The sequence below is a fragment of the Lepidochelys kempii genome, chromosome 1, assembly GCF_965140285.1.
Source record: "Lepidochelys kempii isolate rLepKem1 chromosome 1, rLepKem1.hap1, whole genome shotgun sequence".
Taxonomy (NCBI): domain Eukaryota; kingdom Metazoa; phylum Chordata; order Testudines; family Cheloniidae; genus Lepidochelys; species Lepidochelys kempii.
In genome coordinates this window covers 119,643,477-119,664,872 of record NC_136380.1, presented here as the reverse complement: position 1 = coordinate 119,664,872, position 21,396 = coordinate 119,643,477, and the positions used below count along the sequence as shown (strand labels likewise).

General features: G+C 42.8%; 1 protein-coding gene across 3 annotated transcripts in view; it reads right to left on the bottom strand.

The window, feature by feature from the left end:
• Positions 1-21,396, bottom strand: part of AFF3 (ALF transcription elongation factor 3) — a 469,491-nt gene that overhangs the window by 94,388 nt on the left and 353,707 nt on the right. For 2 of the 3 annotated variants that reach the window (XM_073352102.2, XM_073352138.2), the window contains one exon: positions 10,036-10,076. In XM_073352102.2, coding sequence (XP_073208203.1) covers positions 10,036-10,076 — 41 coding nt within the window. The remainder of the gene's footprint in view (positions 1-10,035; positions 10,077-21,396) is intronic. The other variant, XM_073352110.2, reaches the window with a different exon arrangement.

Below are 21,396 nucleotides of genomic sequence, written 5' to 3'. Positions count from 1 at the left end.
AGTGGTGCTACTTCAACTTATACCAGCTGAGAATCTGGGTCCCTTCACTTCAATATGGAGTTCAAATTACTGTAAAGTAAGAAATGCTACTAATGCACACTATTCAAGGCAATCTATGAGCCACAATTCAAAACATTGAAAATTAATTATTTAAGCTTTGATTTTATGCAACTCCCCCTCCCCACCAGTCAAACTAAACCAAAACCCTGCCAGTTTTTCTATTTATATTCCACATTTCCATGAAAAAATGCTCCCCACTGATGTACTCTAACTGGGCAAACCAGAAATTTTGCATGCAAAACTGATTGATGAATGCTGGCTTCAAAGTATATAAACATGTATCTTTCTCCTGATGCCTGCACAACAGACCTTTCAAGTGCCTGGCGACAGTGTGTTCCTTCTCTAACCAGCTCGCCTGTGGCCTGATCTCGCATTCCATACACTCCCAAAACTACTGTGGACTCAAGTGAGAGTTCTGGGTGTGTAAGGAATGCAGGGCCAGGCTCCTACTTTGGAAGTTCCTCTTGGTACAATCCATATCTTCATTCCCTGAACTGGAACACTGTCTCAATAGCCATATTTTGAGGTAACACTTGGAGGAAGTGAGTCGTTTTACTAGAAGGTGGGAGATGAAGAAAATGACCGCATGGAGAGAGGAGACTCTGAAAACTCTGTGAGATAACCCTGTCATATGATTGCCAGCATTCAATGATTCTCTGTAACATGGTGTCATGTTGGCAGGAAGATGATAAGTCTCCCTTCTAGCAGGGTAACAGAGAAGGAAGAGGTGGAGTTGGAATCTGTCTGCAGAAATGTTTTTTTCCCAGCCTTATTGATCTTCGATGAGGGTTTGGAGGAATCAAAGGGCTTGTGGAAGTAACTATTTCCCAAGTTTCGATATGAATGTTCAGATCTTGACCAGAGACTTTTGAATGGACAAAATAGGTTGAGAGGGTTCATTCTTAGACTCCTGCCTGGGCCGTCCAAAAGGGAGGGGAAGGAGAAACCACTTTGTCCTCTGACAACAACATTGAGGGCATCCAAGAAGCGTGAACTAGAGAAAGGCCTAGCCAGGAGCTTTATCTTGTCTCAGAAATCTCTTACCCAGGGCCGGCTCTAGATTTTTTGCCACCCCAAGCAAAAAATTTGCTGCCCCAACCTCCGAGAGGGCAACTGCCCAAGCGGGAAAAAAAAAAAAAAGGATGACCTGAATGCTGCCCCTGGAATTGTGCCGCCCCGAGCACGTGCTTGCTTTGCTGGTGCCGAGAGCCGGCCCTGCCCTTACCCATCAATGCTTTCTTAGTCATGGACCTTGGTAGCCAAACATTTATTGAAACCCTTCAAGATATCATTTGAGGTGTTATCTGCATGTTCCCCAAGGTAAATAATTTATGTGACTTCTTGGGGAGTATAACTGACACAATCTTGTTGGCCTGCAGCAAGACCATGTCAGTTGACTAACTGAGTGCTCTTTCCATCTTTGTATTGAGTGTCTGTAAGCAAACTGTTTGCTTCCAGGGGGATGGTGGAAGATTCAGTGCATGAGGCTATATGGCTATTCCTAGGGGAGTCTACCTTTCTTGAGGGATTTGGGGAATGAGACTTTGCAGCAAGCAAAAATCAGTTTCTTATCTGAAGTGTGTTCAGAGAGAGACTTACCCCCTCTGAAATGTTCTAAATATCCACAGAAGGTATCAGCTACATACTTGACCAGGTAATTCCAGTTATTATTAGTGATCCTCAGGTAGGCTTCAGGAGAAGGTGGATCAATTTCCAAGGCAGATTATTAATTATTATTATTATGTGTACAGAGATAGCACCCATGGGGATTGGAGGTATAAGGGGGTGGCTGTTCAAACACCTAGAGAGACAGTCCTTGCCCGAATGGCAAATCAACACGATCCTCCTCTGAGTCAGAGCCTACAGTAAAGATGGGACAGGAGGGGGGTGAAGAAGAGTGAAGGATTTCCTGTAGCCTGTTCCAAAGCAAAACATCTGTGAGAAAACAGAGAGGGCGTCTGGACTTTGAGAGGTGGGGCATCTTCAGTGCTGAAATTCCACTGGGGGAGAGGAGTGTATCAGAATAGGGCCCCCATATCACCTAAAGAAATGCAGTAGGCTTGATTCAACCATGCAATAACCCTGGGGACCAGGGTCTGTCTTTCCTTGTGCCTACTCACCTCCTGCTGCCTGCAAAGAAACTGGCCACGGTTCAGCTCCTCCTGTGTAGCATTACTAAAGAATCATCTAAGATGGCAGCTAAAAGTAAAGAGCTGGCTGATGCACATACTCCTGTTTGGGCAGCAAGAAGCTGCAGTCATAGGATAGGAGTTCTTGGCTTGCATTCAGTCCAGTCTAATGGAGGTGGCCTCCACCTGAGTTGTACTTCTCTCCCACAGCCATGCAGGGTTTCTAGCTTCTCCTTCTCCTCCATTGTTGCAGCAGCAGAAGACAGACAGAACAAAAATAAGAACAATGGAGAAAATGTTGTTCTCAAAAGTAAAATAAAAAAGGCTCAGCAGCCAAATGGCCTAATGACAAAACAAAACAAAACAAATAAAAATAAATGAAACCAATGGGTGAACCACAAGTTCAGAGCAGGCTTCTGAACTGTCTCAAAAGGAAAGAAATGGAGTGGAGCGAGTGCGTAATCAGAAAAGCTGGATGATACCTGTATACCTGATCTGACTGGCTAATTCTTGCCTAATTGTCATATAGAGTGTGGACTGGTGTGTGTGTGTGTGTGTGAGTGGCGGGGGGTGGAACATATCCCTCCATCTGCCCTGTGGAGAGCTGGTCCACAGAAGAGAAATTTGAAATTCTGCTATGCATGCTATACCTGTTCTACGGGTCTCCAGTGCTGTCATTATGACATTATGTCACAAACACCAAATCTGAATTTTTCAAACTTGTGTGACTGAAGTTAGGCACCTGAATTCATACTTCAGCACTACAGACTTCCTATTAGAGTTACTTCATCTCTGAAAACAAGGGTACTTATTTAGGCACTCAACTTTGAAATTTCACTTAAAAATTAAAGAACTGGTGGTAGTCAAAATGGGATGTCCAGGTGAATTGCCTGGCTCCTGATTTCATGCTATTAGTATTGTACAAACCTCAGACCTTTCTTCAAGCTGCCACAAATAGATAAATAATGTCTCCATAAAATTTCACTTTCATGCCAACACTAAAAATAGCACAACATATAATTCATAATACATGCCTTCTCTATGCACTTAGCTCTCTGCTGAAGTCATCCCAAAGGACAGCCCAATATCATCAACTAATTATGCCCCTACCCCTTCCACTGGGAGGAGTAATTTATTTATTGGAGCCATTATGAAAGTGAAAATCCTCTTTGTTTTATAACATGTTCAATGCCCAAAAGGAATGTCGTTGTCCAAAGGGAGTGTAATATTAAGGTTCAGTGAAATACACTGAGAAATGTCAAAACTGATATAGAAATTACAGAATTATATTTTCTCTTCATTAATAACCCAATTGGCCACAGACAACCATTTAGTCCTGATACATGGAGTCATTGTTCAGAGCAGCAGTTCAACAATACTTTAAGTAAATGCCCCTTTGACCCAAGCTGATGCAAGATGGGCAGATAGGTTATTGAAAAATATACCTCAAAAGGTCATAAAAATGTAAGAGTTTCCCAGTTGCAAGCTGATTTTTCAAAGACAATTACACGCACAATTTAACCACAAGACCATTTATATCCTTCAAGTTTCATACTGTTAATGTCTGTTTTCCTCCTGGTTTTTTGCTGCTTCTCTTTTTTAGATACACACATTTTAAAAAAACCACACTTCTTGTCCTCTATGATTTATCCCCATGAAATTAAATTACATTTTTATAAGCCCGTGTTCCTGCAAATGATATTTGAAGATTCACTGAAAAAATTAATTCCTGATCTGGTGCTGTGAAGCATCCTTGCTAGCACTGTACTGACTCTGTCTTTCAAAAACAGATGGAAGCAGTCCAAGGGTATGATTAACTTCTTAGTCCCTGCAATTTCCTATTGCTCTACTTGCCCTAGATTTCAGGATTGACCTCCTGCTTCACTGCAAAATGCACAGTTGCTCAGCTTGATAAATCACACAAATCCTTTTTTGATCACAGTTATCTGCTATTTACTACATACTCAGTGAGGTTAATCACACGCCGAGGCACTTCATATGCTACACACATAGACACTCTTCTTCCCAATAGCACTTTGCATATTCTTCACATTGCCAGAAAGCAACCATGCCTGTCTCTTCCTTACTAATATACAGAAGAGCATATCAATGCACCACACACATACGCAGTGATTATCCACACATAAATTCATTGCAAATTATAGTGAAAAGAAGCTGGCAGCTGGAGGGAATACATAAAAGTTTAAAGAAATTACTTTTCTCTCTTTCAGCAAATAGATTTTTAAGATATTTTAAAAGTATAATTATTTCTCTTAATTAGAACTTTCATTCTCCTTCGCCTCCTCAAATGTCACTAGGACCACGTTTGAGAAAGGTGAGGAGTGGACCAGTGGGTATGGACATATGTTTGGCTGTGGTATGGCAAGAAACAAACTACAGCTGTTAGGAGACTCCTAACATTTTCTGGGAGAGAAGGCCACTTCCTCTTATCCCTTCCCCCACTGAGCCTCATTTCCTGAATGCTAGGATAATTTTAATACTCCTCAATGTGAAAAGATGATTATGTGTGACCCAATAGCTAGAAGTCTCTAGGCCAGCTCTCTTCCATCTTCTTATGTAACTTTTACAACCCTGCCTAAGAGTCCTATCATGGGATGTTCCTAAACAAAGAACGGCAATGACCAAAATGTGGCAAATCATGTTAAAGTTCTGTGATGTGAAGAGATATTCACTTGGAATTCAATTGATACCAAGAAATTTAGCTCCCAAGTCTTTACAAAGCCCTCAAGCCTTTAGATTCCTTTTTCTTTAATGTGCAACACAACCACTGCAGCAAGATACATTTTATGCAATTTCTCTTATTGCACGTTATAATTAGAGGGGCTAGGATACACTTGTTCTAGATATTTTCTACCCTAAAATATACCAACGGTCACCCTTGGCTTCCCTGGAGAGCCTGTGGAACTTGCAGCTGTGGGATAACCATGATTCTGCATCAATGGCAAGACTGATATCTGCTTTCATTTATGAGAAAGAAGACTCTGACTCTTTTCCTTGCAGGATAGTCTTGAAAAATGTAGCCAAAGTGAAAACATTTCTAGAGCTGAGAGTTTGTCACTGACTGATCCTGAATGTACGGTCCTCCTTTGTGTCTTGTGCAACCCACAACCACAGTGCCCTGGCTTTCTGATGGGATCCAGATCAAATTGCAGCTGAGAGGGAGTTGAGGCTTCCCTAGGCCACCACCAGAGCTGTCATACTGCGTTCCTTCTGGCTCTCAGCCAGCTGAGTCGCTCCTTTGATAAACAGCCTATGCGGGGAACTCTACAGTGTGAGAAACAACATAGTCTAACAGACAAGGGCTTCAGTCCAACACAAAACTTACACGTGTGTAACTTGGTGCCCATGAGTAGTCTTATTGACTGCAACAGGACTATTCATATGCTTCAAGTTACATGTTTAAGTGCTTTGCTGGATCATAGCTAAGGCCCTATCAAATTCACGGTCCATTTTGGTCAATGTCACGGTGATAGGATTTTTAAAATGGTAAATTTCATGATTGCAGCTATTTAAATCTGAAATTTCACAGTGTTGTAGCTGTAGGGATCCTGACCCAAACAGAAGTTGTGGTGGGGTCACAAAGTTATTGTAGGGGGCGGTTGTGGTGCTGCTACCCTTACTGCTGCGCTGCTGCTGGTGGCGGTGCTGCCTTCAAAGCCAGGCAGCTGGAGAGTGCTGGCTGCTGGCTGGGAGCCCAGCTCTGAAGGCAGAACCGCTGTCAGCAGCAGCGCAGAAGTAAGGACGGCATGGTAGGGCATTGCCACCCTGACTTCTGTGCTGCTGCCTGCAGAGCTGGGCCCTCAGTCAGCAGCCGCCACTCCGGCTGCCCAGCTCTGAAGGCAGCAGCGCAGAAGTCAGGGAGGCCTGGGGTGATATTGCCACCATTACTTCTGCGCTGCTGCTGGTGGGGCGTCGCCTTCAGCGCTGGGCGCCGGCCACCAGCTGCCGCTCTCCGGCCCCGCAGCTCTGAAGGCAGCGCAGGAGTAAGGGTGGCAATACCACGACACCCCTAAAATAACCTTGTGACCCCCCCCTGAAACTCCCTGTTGGGTTGGGACCCCCACTTTGAGAAATGCTGGTCTCCCCCATGACATCTGTATAGTATAGGGTAAAAGCACCCAAAAGACCAGATTTCACGGGGGGAGACCAGATTTCCCAGCCCGTGACGCGATTTTCATGACTGTGAATTTAGTAGGGCCCTAATCATAGCTTAAGTATAGGTCTGGGAACAAGAAACACTTTGCTCAACCAAAACCACTAAGGCTGACTCAGAGGCTGCACTGCAATGAGAAATGTGATTGCAGCTTGGGTAGGAAGCACACCCGCCCGCACAAGCTTAACCTGCACGAGCACTGCTAAAAGTAGCACTGTAGGGGGTGGAGGCCCAGGCTTCAGCAGTGACAGCGGGTCTCCAGGGTGCTTGTACAGCCCACGCTGCTGCATCTACACTTATTTTTAGCAATTTTCGCATGGGTACATGCTACCATAGTTGCCATCACATCTTGGACTGCAGTGCAGACATACCTAGAGAGTTGCCATCCCAGTTTTAAGTAATCTGTCTAGGGCAGTGGTTCCCAAACTGGGGTTCGTGAAACCCTGGGGGTTCACGAAATGTCACAGGGGGTTCTCCATAAAAAATTCCCTAATGGTGGACAGAGCTGTCCCTAGGGACCCCAGGCAGCATGGGGCCAGCAGCCCGGAGCCCCTGGACTTCCAAGAGCTAAGCAGATCAAAGCAAGCATATCTATCACACTGAGGAGATTTAAACTTCAAGACTCCTTAGAAGAAATGGAAAGGGATATTTTTTGCTGTTTTTAAAATTAAATAGGCAGCTAGTATTGTTTTTAAAATTATTATGAAGAACAAGTTTAAGCTTAGTTGTAATGTGCGTTGTTTGCCTGGCTGCTCAAGACCTGAATGCTTGTGTAGGAGGAACTCTTCGAGTTGGCTTCTTAAATACCTTCATGCTGTTTCACATCTGATACTCCTTGATGAAACATAGGAGCCTTGTCTTATAACAGGCTTATTCAAAGTGATACAAGCTACGAAGGTGAGATCTTGGAAGAGTGTTGCTGTTATTATTCTTAATGGAATAAAAATACTGTAATGATAAATAATAACAAATAATAAATTGTGTGTAATAAGCATATCATAAAAACAATTTTTATATTTCCAAGATCACTGTTTTTATAATTTATACTCAGGTAAAGGAGAAAATCCCTGGAAATATTCATTTTTAGGAGGGGGTTTGCAAAACTTGACATTTTAGTGAAACAGGTTCACGGGTTGTTAAAGTTTGGGAACCACTGGTCTAAGGTCTATCTCATATGGCCCCCTTATTATAGAGCATTTAGGTGTGTCCTTACTACAGAATTAACTCAAGTGACCTAACTTTGAGTTGCTTCCTTCCAGTTAGCCTATCACAAGAGAGAACAGTCACACCGCAGCGTAACAGTCGAGTGCTGAGGTGGGTACTGTTGCCTTGCATGCCTACTGGTGCTCTACTCACTCCTTCGGTGAGCTAAAATTTCTGGGAGCACATGCCATGGTCTGTAGCACTTCAATAAACTGCACCATTCTATGAATGTTTTCACAGTGTACTGTGGGAGAATTTGCCTGTCCCTTCCGGGGATCTTGAGTGGAAATGGTATGAACCCAGCAACTCATTACAGTAAACCAGTTCCAGCATGGCACAGATTTCTGCCTGCTGCCTTCTTTCGAACTGTTGACAAGGTCTGGCTCCAACTGGGACCTATGAGGTAGGGAAGTGCTATTATTCCCATTTCACAGACTGAGAGAGACTGAGGGTCTGTCTATACTGCAATCAGAGGTGTGTCTGCAGCACACACGGACATACCTGAGCTAGCCTAAATAACAATAGCAGGGAAGCTGTGGCAGCTGCCTGGGGCTCTGTGGGGGGGGGGGGGGGATTGTACAGCCTGCACTGCCACAGCTTCACTGCTATCGTCGCCCAAGCTGGCTAGATCAAAGCTAACTCTGACCTGTCCACAGGGCTGCAGTCACGCCCCTCACTGCAGTGAAGAAACACCCTTGGTGGCTTGCCCAAGGTAAGTCTGACAGAGAAGGGAACTGAGCTCATGTCTACCAAGCCCCAGGTTAGCACCCTAACACTCACCCATTCTTGCTCTCTGGTAATGTAAATACATTCACTCATGTCATAGCACTTCTCTCTCAGGGTTCGTCTACACTTGGAGCGAGGGCTGTGATTCCCAGCTCACACAGACATACTCAAGCTAGTTTTCATGAAACTAGCGTGCTAAAAATATAGTGTAGCAGGGGCAGCATGGGCAACGGCTAATGGGGGCATGGGCTAGTTGTGCCGAGTACAAAGTGCCTGAATCCCGTAGGTATGTATTCAGCTCAGCTAGCTTGCACCACTGCTCCCCTGAGCAATTCTGCAGGCATTTTCCCAGTTTAGCTGGAGAATGAGGAAGAGTGAAATAGTCATCTCTGGCTCCTCCCATTCCTTGTGGCCACACCTTCAAATACCCAGAGAACCCAAAAGGCATCTTGTTTATGTGGAAGAGCTTACATGTATTCAGGGATAGGAGTATGGTGCTGCTTAGGCTTTTTTCCTTGCTTGCTTTCGGGACAAATATTGCCGATATCTGTGTGCCTTTCATGCCCAACATCTGAGGACACGACTTAGCCCACAGCTTGGGTGTTGCACTCAGCTTGCTAGGTTAAAGTTTTTCTTCTTTTAAACAAATCTAAACAAAACAGTGTTTGTATACCGAGGAGGATAATTTTGGCTGTCTCTGCTTCAGGGCATAGAGAAACGTTATTCACCCATGCACAACGTATAATTCAGCCTAAGTGACAGGCTCTGCTCAGGAGAAGTCCTAGACTGAGCTGGCTTACTGAGTCAATTACTGCTTATTCCCAGGGAGGAGGGGGGAGAGTGGGCTAGATGGAGTAGAGGTGGCTGCCAAAGAGGCATGGGGAAATTTACGTTGTGTCAGCCTGCATGACACAGTACCTCATCTGTGGGTAAATGTAAATCTGCTAGTTCTTTTTCATAGGCACTAAAATGTACAATCTTTGCCATTCCTAAAATGGGTGGGGGGGGAAAATCAGGACTGCCTTAGAAAGCTACCTTATTTTTCAATAAATCCTCTTTCAGTACAGTCATTTAGGGTAAATACCTATACTGATCTACAGCCCAACTATAATATTTACTATGGCCCGAATCCTGAATTCCTTATTTAGGCAAGACTCCTGCTAAAGTCAATGGGAATTTTTGCCTGAGAAAGGACTGAGTAAAAATGGAGTAAGAATATCAGTGTTTGTTCCCTTGTTGTTCTGTCTAAAGCACCAATTATTGTTCAAAAATAAAATAAATACCCCCCCTCCCCAGCCAAAAGCCAACCCCTCATAAATTAATATTGAGAGAATCTCAACAAAACAAGAGTAATTCCCAGTGAAAGAATCTGGAAAAAGTCAAAAGAGAACATCTCAAAATAAATGAAGTACTTATTGCTGAAAAATGATCTTAAATATATCTCAGCATACTCTAAAGTTCAGAATTTACTGCCTCATTCATGCCTTCTCCAGTAAGTTTTTTATCTCTTGCTTGGTATCACAACAAGGGATTCTGCATATTCTGTATGAAATACAACAAGACTGTGATTTTTGCAGTAATAAACTCCATACATGCATGACAAATCCAAGCATGCAAAAATGTTTAACATCCCAATTCACAGATACTTTGGGGACAAAATCCGATTATGAGTTATATGCCACAATAAATAGGGCTCAACGTTTCATAAAGCAATTTATAGTTCATAAAAATGACAAAATGTACCTGTCAGACAGAACGCGGAGAGCAGATCTCTGTGCTGCCTGCTGGAAGAAAGGGCAGAGATGTTTATTTTATATTCTGACTTTAAAATTACGAGTGCAATCAACACTTAAAAAATGTGTTACACACATTTCTGTCACGTGTCCAAATTTTAAAGTACTAGTAAAGTAGCAGAAAGCGTCTAGGAAAATGGACATTCCAGTCTAGTAAATGTAAGAAGACTTTGTTTAGTACGCCATAAACCAGAGGATTGTCAAAGCAGTGCACAGTATCTGAGGTATGAACTACCTATTTAAATGATTTTCTGCAGGTCTCTAAAAACCCTGCAAGGCTTGATTTTCTTCCCCCTCCCCCCCCCAATCCTACCCACTCCTTTACCATTAGTCTCCTCCCATTCTTGCCACAGAAACAAACATCATATATTGGGTTCCTTTTGCGATGGAGCCTGTAGCTTACAATTATAAATTTAGCAAAGACAGCCAGAGCGGTTGCAGGCTTTTCAAGAGTACTGCCATGATAATTTCCTGGCAACTTTTGACTACACTGTACAGGATTGACCTGATGCTGTTTTGGCTCTCAATTCTTGCTTAGTACAAGTCTTTGAATGGGGTGGGGAAGCATGGTGCTTGTTATTATGTTAACTGGCGGGTCTAGGAATAGAAATCATAGCCTTTCAAATTTAATAGGACCCACAAGCCTATCACTGAGCTAGCTTGCCTCTTTATTATTATTCTTTCCCCCACTTGAATCATTTCAAGTGGCTTGACTCATGGCTTCAGCACAGTAACTAATTGCAAGCTAAGATAAAATCTATAATGTTCTGATAATACACTTCAAGGCCTTGACTATAATATAATTGTATATGTCTGGTTTGTGCCCTCTCTTTTAGGATTAGTGAGGTGGCACAACAGAAGCACGTAGTTAAGTAGTATTTAGCATCAAGGCGGGGAGTGCTGAATATGAATTTTGCCTTTGCAATTATTAGATTAGTTTTGAAATAGTTCTCAGATTCATGTTTGGCTTCTGAGGCTGTCGGGGGTGGAGCGCCATGGAGGCAGCATGCTCAGCATTTGGTGGAAAGGAAGCGACTTGTGCAGTTCATCAGAAAGCATTCTAGCCAATCAAAAGCTCTGTTGTCAGGATGAAAAGGGAAACCCAATGGCCCAAGTGGCTTTGACATGCAGGGTATAAGCAGTGAGAACAATGGAGTGGATCCTTAGGGTTCAGGCAGGAGTACAAATCTTCTTTTCCCCTGGAAGAAAAGGAAGGTTTCAGTCTTATTTTGTGGTAAGCTGTAGAGTCACACTCTTGCTTGCTGCACAGTAACTTGACAGCCCTAAACCAAATTTCTGCTCAGGGGCACGACCAACCTGGAATGGGCTGCACATCCTTGATTACTTGTATACAGGTAACTCTGCCTCGATTGTCAGGGGGCTTGTGCTCCTCTGCCCCTGTGGCCTGCCTCTCAGCTATAGCAGATAACTTTCTTAGCATCTCACACAACTCAACAGGCTGCAATCTGAAAATATCATTCCAAACTATAACTCGGGTGGGGCTTACAAAGTGGTCATCTACCTCTGCACAACTTAGTTTACAAGACAACACCAAAATCTTCATTTCTGTGAGTGGGGAGTCGCTAATGTACAATGGGTAATGCCTAGCATTACATGTTATCATCAGTGGGTGGCATACTAACTGTGGAGAATTAGGTGACAGCAGTGTCTTGGGCTATGATTCCCAGAACCCATTGTCTGAAAGTCTCCACAGACATGTTAACCTTCACACTGTAATGGAGGCTGACACCCTCACTGCTGGTGAGACAGTCATCCTTCTGGTGGAGCAACCATTAACACCTAGTGGCTATCAGAGTCTGGCTATGTAGGCTTCTTTCACACACAAAACTAGCCACTAATCTATCATTTTACCGGAAAGCCATTCCCCTTTCCTGGTCCCTTAAAAAGAGTGCAAAAATCTTGACCCCTGCGTAACGATACACTAGCCCTGATTATCATCAAGAGAGTGCCATGGGGATTCCTTTGGAGTAGATGGATGAGAAGAGAATGAAGGAAGGTTAAAGATTAAGTGGAAACTAGAGTTTACAATAGGAATAAAGAAAGGACTATCCTGAGACCCTGGTGTTAGGAATAATTAGGAACAGGCATCTTCATGTGATTCACAGCCAGATCACTCTCACCTGTCTGGCATATATATGTAAGCAGAGTCAGGATGAGCTCCACCCTGACATCTGGTGGTGAGGTGTGGCAAGTTGTGGAAAAGAACTTCAGGGGCTGATCTCATTTGCATAGGCACACCCACCCTGCCTAGAATGAGGCTATAGCTGCCCAAATGGTCACTTTGGCTGCTGTGGGATCCCCAGTGTCTCTGTTATTGGGGCAGGAAGAATAAATTGTTATTACCCTGATTATGGGAATAAAGGACAGTGGAACTGTACTTGGCCTTTTGTTATGATGGAGGGACTCGCCATCAACTAAGTAGCACTTGCTAGGCAAGGGACATGGATTCCAAAACTGTGGATTGAGTGAGGCTGGGGACAGATATTAATACTTGGTGGCATGGACCCCCTGGTGAGGGCCTTACATGTTAATTGCACTTCCTCCTCTCTCCACTGTGGAATATCAGAGCTAATTTTGATTCCATTAGGGATCTAGTTAGAGGCTGCTGAGCTGAATTCACTTTGGGCCAATGGTGCACCAGCACTGAGGCTCCCCTACTACAAGCTGAAATCACAAAAGAGCTAAACTTACTAAGAGCTTAAATCACTGAGTGTTGTGTTAAGTAGTGGAGGAGCCTGAAAATATATGGTGGAACAGTTTGCGGGACGGCGAGCAGAGCGGCTGGTGGAGCAGAGCAGTTTGCGGGATGGCAAGTGGAGCGGAGCCGTTCGTGAGATGGCAGCGGAGCCGTTCGTGAGACAGCGGAGCAGAGCGGAGGCATTCATGAGATGGCGAGCGGAGCGGAGTCCTGTGGAGCTGTGGGGTAGTCATGTAAGGTGCCCCTTACCTCTTTCCCCCCCGCCACAGGCACATTTTTACCCAGACTGGGGAGTAAAACTCTGCAGATAAGATTTTGGACTCTGGGGCTGCCCTGACCAGGGACAGAGACTTTTGGGTCGTTGGACTTTTGGGACTTTGGGTGATTTGGGGTTGCTGGACTCAAGAACTAAAGGGAAAGGACATGCCCCAATTTGCTTGGGGTGGGTTTTTTTGCTCATGGGCTGTGTTATGAATCCTGTTCGTAGTGTTTCCCCAACATAATGCCACATTGTTTCTCTCTGTTATTAAAAGGCTTTTTGTTCCACTCAGACTATGCGCTTGTGAGAGGGGAAGTATTGCCTCTTGGAGGCGCCCAGCGGGGGTGGTATATATTTGTCCCAGGTCACTGGGTGGGGGCTCGAGCCGGTTTGCATTGTGTTATTGGAATGGAACCCCTAGATATTGAACCCGGCCCTTGTTGCTGCCAACTCTGACAGGCGGAAGGGTTACATATAATAGTCCACATCTACCTATTTGCTTATACAACTTCTAGCATAATGGGCTCTCAATCCTGAGTGGGTATTTGTGTTCCCATAATAGAAATCCACTGGATGCTACCAGGATAGAAATAAGAATAAATATCCATTAAGGGGAAAACTAGAACAAGAAGCCCAATTCTCAGGGCTTAAAGGGTGGATAAGGTAGCTTGGAGAGCACTATTGTAAACTGCCACGCAAACACAATTGGCTCAGCATGGCGCAGACATTTTTATTACCCTCAAAAACTTGGATGACTAGCAAGCGACAGCCTATTAGAAAACATTCTAGAGGATCCCTGATGCTTATTCTTTTAAGATACTAAGGGCTGCTCCCTTTTTGAGCACCCCTACAGGCATTTTCAGACCGGAGGGATGGAATAGGACCTGGCTGTCCATCTTCTCCCTGCATATTGGTAGTTGTACTTGTCCCAGGTATAGTGGCTTGTTCTAGATAGAGATGCTTTTGGGATTGGTGACAGGTACTCTGGTCAAATGACTTTGCCACCTCAGGAATATCAGGGAACCAGGATATGAGATGGAGTTTTTCCTAGAGCGCTATCTGTCACCAGATGTTTTGTCAGTAGATGTGGAAACCAAGGAAACTCTATATCCCATGTCCCAAATACCAGGACTGTCTGGTCAGGATGAGAGTTTCCTTCTTTGCCTAAACCTTTTGCAGGACCCAGAGAATGAATGGGAAGGGGTGGAATGCTGTACATCAGTGGGCCTCTCAAGCTAAAAAAAGAACATGCCCATAACATAGGCTTGCAGTTTCTAGTACAAGAAACAGAATCTGAGGAATCTGATATTTTCTACTATCCGCTACTGGAGATGCCCCACTGAGAGTGCACTGTCTGAAGAGTCTTTGGGGTTAAGACCCACTTTCCTGGACACAGCTCCAGACATCTCAGCCAATCAACTCTGAGATCCTGCAAGATGGACTGCCTTGATGGACAACGGGCACTCCACCTTCCAGTGTATTAGAATAGACACCACCAGAACAAGTCTCTCTCTTCCACCACCTCACTGTTGGACAAAACCTTTGCTGTGAGAGAAGTGCCCTAAGCCAGTTATCACTCTGACGGTCAGGAGAAGCAGATGGGCATACTGGTTAGAGTGGAGCCAGGCAGCCTTTTCAATCACTGCCATTACGGTTAAGAGGAGGAGAGGGAGATGGGTCTATGACAATTCTAAATGATACCTGTAGGGGGGTAGAGGAGCATCTAGTACCTTTTCCATTCCCTAACTCCCAAGAACAGGGGCTGTTTTGAGAGAGGTAAAGGGCTGGCTCCTTTCCCTTAAAGCCTAGACACAGGCTGAGCTCAGCAGAGATGGCCGAAGGATGAAGATGGGCTGGACAATGGGGCTCTTTAGTCTATTGTTTATGTTCTTATACTGTGCTCATCAAGGTGATATCTGAATGCCTCATAGCTCCTGCTCCCTGAACGCACCTGCATCCAGTCCTGCAGGCTGGCCCTTGGGCACCCTACTGAGGTCAGCCCATCTGCCTGTTGCCAGCTTTGGAAAGGTCATCCCAAGTGGTGGTTCTTTCTCGGGAACAGAATGAGTCCAGAGAGCAGGCAGGGTAGAAAGAACCATTAAAAGGAGAGGACCATTGCTGACCTGCAGGTTCCACATTCCTGTCTAGGCCTCTTTAAGGATGCTGTTGCCTCCATGCTGATCTGTGACCTGAGAATAACTCCCTCTGAGACTGTGAGGCAGAGAGAGATTGCAGAGTGCAAGGAAAATAAGGCATGGAAAGCTTCCTGTGTTCCAGAAAGCAAGCAGTTGCAGACCATTTTAGATTGCTGGGGCCCCACTCTCACAGAAATAAATGTTTGCAATGACCATTTGAAAATATGCTTGAATACAATTATTGAAAATTTCAATTTGCTTTTCATCTGAAGCTTCTAACAAAATTTCCCCTCTCATCTGGGTCAAGTTGGTATGATGCAGAAAAAATTGTACAAGGCAAATCATTTGTTGCTTGACTGCAGAACATTCTACCAATGAGAATATAAGAACAGCTCTGTGTTTTATCATGCTTCTAAATATGCCAGTATTATCTGCTTAATGACACAAGCAAAAGGGTAGTATTTAGTACCACCTATTGCCTGCTCCACTATTTTTAATAGTTTGATTTTGATTGTGCTATTTCATTTGCATTTCATTTTACATAGTTAACAACTTTACTGAGGACAACTCATCATCCATCAAGAAAGAAGATGAGAATATAATAATTCTTGGAAGTAAGTGATTGTGCTGGTTAAAAGAATAAGGACTAAATGAAACTAAAGTTTCTCACTGAGAGAATTTGAAGACCTTCATGATTTATCACTGAAAAAATACAGTGGGTGTTTTGGCTTAATATTCTAATTTTTCTGTTGATAAATAATTAAACAATCAAATATGGGCCAGACTCGGATACCCTTACTTACAATGAGTAAAACCTTACTCCTCTCACAGTCACAGAGTAAGGGACACAACATAAGTAAGGGTTTCAGAGTTTGGCTCATTGAATTTAAACTTTCCTGCTAAATAGGAAACAGCAAAGAAAAAACTCACTTTGGTGATTCATGTAAAGAAAGTTGAAAAACTAGCCAGAGTCCATTAGATGAATTACTCGGTTTCACTACTTCAACGGTCGCAAATTACAAGGGCCAGGCCTGTTCTGCCACCTCCGTCCCCCTCCTGAGTAGGTTATGGATACATTTAGGACAAAGTTTCATTGATCTGACTATAGTTCATTAATCATTCATGAAAGATTTTAACTGTACCCCAGGACTATGAGACAAAACAAGTTTTCTGCCAGCAGTAATCATTTTCAGATTCTCATGCTCTGGAGATTGCATCTCTTCTCTTCATCCTTTATTGCAATGAGCTGGTACTTGGGAACATAATCAGCAGATATTCAGTTTTCTGTGTGTATTAAATGAGCTACCAAAACTACTTGAAGCGCCACAAGTTGCAATCTGTTGTTGTAGGGAAATCAAAGAGGAAATTAAATGTCTTCATTGTAATTGGGACTGAGCAGTAAGCTAGTTCGTTGTAATTGGCATGAAGCAGTGAGCAGAACAAGTTGAATGGAGCTGTTGCGACAGACATCCTGGAGAGTTAAAGTGGGCCCAGAAATCTCTAAGTTTTTTATCTACTGGGAACAGAAATGCTACATAAACCTCTGAGTTTGCAGGGATTTTTGGAAAACAGGCTAATTAAAGGTCCTGAAAAATGTTCTGATGGGTTGTAAGAGTGTCTTTGGGACACAGAAGCCACACACTGAAGTGTACACCTAGAACACACACTTTGTCATGTGGGATCCAGCTAGCTTGTGGTTGGATATGCAGATACTCTGCTGTCCATTTTTACTCTCCTGAGGACTACCTGCTGGCCATTAGTACAGTAGGTTAAATGTACTGTGCCAAATTATGCTCTCTGTGACACTTGTATAATTCCATAGACTTCATTAGGGTTGTACCATTGTAAGTGAGAAAAGAATTTGGTCCATTGCCTCCTTGAACTTTATTCAGTTAACATAATAGACGTAACTGAACTTGGTATATTCAGTACAGCTTGTTTGTGTTCCTCTATTTGTAGGTTCCACCTCTGCTTAGTAATCAGAAAGGATATGACCATAAGGACAATTTCCTTGCTTACAGAGTGCGTCTTTGCCACTTCATTTCAGGGCACTGATACACAGGAAGAACTACATGATAAGGCATTTGATATTGAAATTAGCATCTGTTGCAAAAGGAAGCAGACATGGATAATTATATTTCAACTTCTATTAAAAGCTGTCAAAGTTGATATGAGGTTAGCTGCATTCCGATATTATTAGAATATACAGAAGCTTGGGAGTCACATCAGATCAAATGTCCTTACATGAGGCTTGTCAGTCAGACTTTACCTTTTTCGCACTGCTTGTATTTAGGCATTGGATGGACTTTCATCTTTCTTTAATTTTCTTACTTTTTATTTTTAAGATCAGAAACACATTTTTTTTTATCTAAAAGGCCAGAAGAGTCCACTGCTCTGACCTCCTGTATAACACAGACCACAGGCTTCCATGAATTAATTCCTGCTTCTAGTTCAATCACTGTGGCTGAATTAGAGCATATCTTTTAGAAAAACATCCAATCTTGATTTAACAATTATAAGTCATGAAGAATCCACCACAACCCTTGATAAATTGTCCCAAATGGTTAATTACCCTCACTGTTAAAAATTTGCACATTGTTTCTAGTCTGAATTTGTCTAGCTTCAGTTTCCAGTCATTGGAAGTTATACCTTTGTCTACTAGACTGAGAAGCCATATATTATCACATTTCTGATCCCCATGTAAGTACTTATAGACTGTGATTAAGCCACCCCTTAAACTCCTCTTTGATAAACTACATAGCTCCTTAAGTCTACCACAACAGGGCATGTTTTCCAATCCTTTAATCATTCTCATGGCTCTTCTCGGAACCCTCTCCAATTTATCAACATCCTTCTTGAAGTGTGGACTTCAGAACTGGACGTACTATTCCTGCAGTGATCACACCAAAACCAAATACAGAGGTAATATAACCTTCCTATTCCTACTTGATATTCCTGTTTATACAACCAAGAATTGCATTAGTCCTTTTGGCCCAGGACTGCACTGGGAGCTCATGTTCAGCTGATTTACTGTATATTATTTCAGCACACTTTATCTTATTATATTCTTTGCTCTTAATATTATTCTGAGGATTATTTTTCCAATCTGTTTTTTTTTCCTGAGGGTTTTAAAAATAATTTGTCGACTATATAGTTTGAGTGTTTCTTCTGTAAATCTGCAATAGCTATGTGTTGGTGGTTTCATTATCCAGTCAATGCTTATTTAAGGTTCACAAGCTAAAAAGTTACTAAATTTTTTTGGGGGAGGGGCTTTCAGCTCCTGAATATTTGTTTGCCACCTTGGGCTTTTTAATCAGTATATTTCTGGAGTTTGTTGTTCATTTTCTCCTAATCCTTCTTCATCTTAAGGGGCAGCGTATTCTAGAGATGTGAGTCAGGAACTACGAATTAAAAGATTAGGGTTCTAGTCCAGAGTCTGCCTCTGTTTCATCATGTAGCCTTGAACAAATCAGTTAATCTTTCTGTCTGTCTCAGTTTCCTTGTCAATATCATAGAAATAATAATAACTAAATACCTCTCAGGGGTATTGTATTAACTAGTTAATATCTGTAATGCCAAATTTGCTGCATACATAGTATTAGCCATTTAGCAAAGTTTACATGTTGGCAAATGTTGATTTTTCTATTCTGACTTTAGAACCCCAAAAAGATCTATGACCAAATTCTGCCTTTGTATACACATGTAGCATTCCAACTGACACAAGGTAATTTGGCTCCTACTTGTCTACATTAAAAATATTAAAGTTCGTTCCATCTTATATTAATAAAATGACTAATAAAATTAATAATGCCCAGTGACACTGGCGAAAATTCTGTCAGTTCAGGGAAACAGCAATTACCTTGCAAAGAGAAAGAGTCTTCTTTCAAAGGAGGATTCTCTTAATCCAAGACAAAAATTTTTTAGTGAAAGTGGCATTGAAATTGTGAACACATCAGGGGAAACTACCCCAAACTTCAACAGAATGCCAAAGTTTTACACAAATCATTAGAAAGCATGAGAATTTAAATTACAGTTGGACTATTCCAAAAAGTCTCTAGGTACACCAAATATTCTTAACTTTGTCCCTGCCCACTGCCACTGCCATCACGGTTTCTGATGTTTTGTAAATATCAAAGTATTTTTTTAGTCACTGCCCAAACTGTCGGGAGGCAAGAAAGAAGACGAGGTGAAATCCAGGCTTCGCTGAAGTCAATTGCAAAACTTCCATTGACCTCATTGGGTGCACGATTTCACCGAAGGCCCTGCCCTGGAGAGTTTATAAAGCAGTTCTCAAACTTCTTCTGATGATCTGGCAGATGGATCCTTCTCCAGGTCCCTTTGCAATATCCTAAAGCAGTTGTTACTGTGACTCCTTTCTCCGTCATTTCTGTTTGTTCTTTTTATTCCTTCTTGTCTTTTCTCTGTCTTGTCTTTTTTTCTTTCTTATTCTTTTTGCTCTTTGACACATATTTAGCTGACTCTCCCTGCTGTCAACCCTTCTGGTACCTCTGATCTTCTTCCTCCTCAGACTCCCACTCATGCTGAGGAGGGACTCCCTGGTACCACACCAAGCCTGAGTTAAATTCATAGGAGTAGAGAACAGCTTGGCAACACTTGGAGCCTTTTCCCTTGTATATGTAGGCTGCTCCCACAGATAGTTCCTGTAGAGAGATACTGGGGGCAGGGGAGAGAAGGAAGACAGATGGCTTTCAAGGAGCTGCCTGCTATGTTGTCTGCAGACGTGGCAGCACTTTTGCAGTGAGCAGGAGGGGCAGATCTGGGGTTCTGCAGCTTTCCTCAGCAACACTCATCTTACTTGCCTCATGCCTCTTCCTGACTAGTCTGTTGCCTCTGGAGGGAGAGCTCACTTCTCCAGCACAGGAAACATTGGCTTACACTAAATAGACATAGACAGATAAGGGATGGTAGATGGAATGCAGCAGCATGCAAGCAATTGAGTGGTGGAGTTAGCTCGTGCCTTGTAAGCTGCATATTTTTTTTTAAAAAGTTATTTAATTATAATGATTTATTATTGCTGGTTAACAGTTCTTTGGCAGGAGCACTAGTATTTATGGTCTTCATGGAAGAAGTGTGTTTTAAGGAGGTGAGCAGAGGATGGAAACATGGCATGGGTTTCATGTATAGATGTTCACATGGAAGAAGGAATGGAAATGAAGGGGGAGAAGGATATGGGAGGCAGCGGTTGATTGTGCAGCTTTACAGGAGATGACAGTGAAATGGGACGTGCAGGGGCTAATTTGTCAAGGGCTTTGATTTAAATTTGATGTTGAAGGCCAGGGATAACAAGTGAAAGGTTTAGTGTTTGATCTAAAGCCTTTTAAAGTCAGCAGGAGTTATTGAAGTGACTTCATTGGTTTTTGGGTCAGATCCTTAGTGACTGGGGCTGGACATGGTCAGATGGCAGGCAATATAGATAATTTCAGTGGAAGAATATTTGCTATACTGAAGACGACAAGGCCAGCTTTTCGGGAGCCAGAGATGAGGAGGTTGTAGTAGTCAAGGTGAGAAATCTTCAGGCTTGGACAACAGTTGTGATCGTGGGAATAGACAGAATTTGGAGATGTGTAAAGAAACAACTTTATTTAGCAATATGGGGAGCGAAGTAAGATGTGCTTGTATTTGTTTAATTTACAGTCTATTTTAAAGTGTTTGCTACTAGAGAAGAACCCAAATCAGAACTTGATCTATTGTGAACCTCCCTAAACTTTGATTTAGGCCAATCTCTAATTTATGTTAGTACTGTGAGTCATGGCAACAGTATTCAAATTGAGAGCTTGATCCTGCCTTTCATACACTGAATCTGATTTTGTAACACAGGCCCTGATGTGAGCCAAGTTTGGCAGGATCAGACTGCACTCTTATGGTGTCTTATCTGTCAGTTTCAGTGAAGCAATCATGGTCTTCTTGTCATTCCTTGCTAAAGTGCAAATGTAGATGTCACAAAGCTTTAAAATCAGTGCAGGCAAACCACAGCATTGCTGAAAATTGGCTCCATTGACTTACTTAAATCTTGTTCCAGATTTTAGTTTGGTTTGTTGCCAAAAGGATCATTCCTTTAATATGCAGATAATAATGGACTTACCCTGGGTAAGTGAAGTTCATATTAATAATGAGGATCATTTTTTCCAATCAAGAAATATAGTCACATTACCTACAGAAGAGAGGGCTGAGCAAACC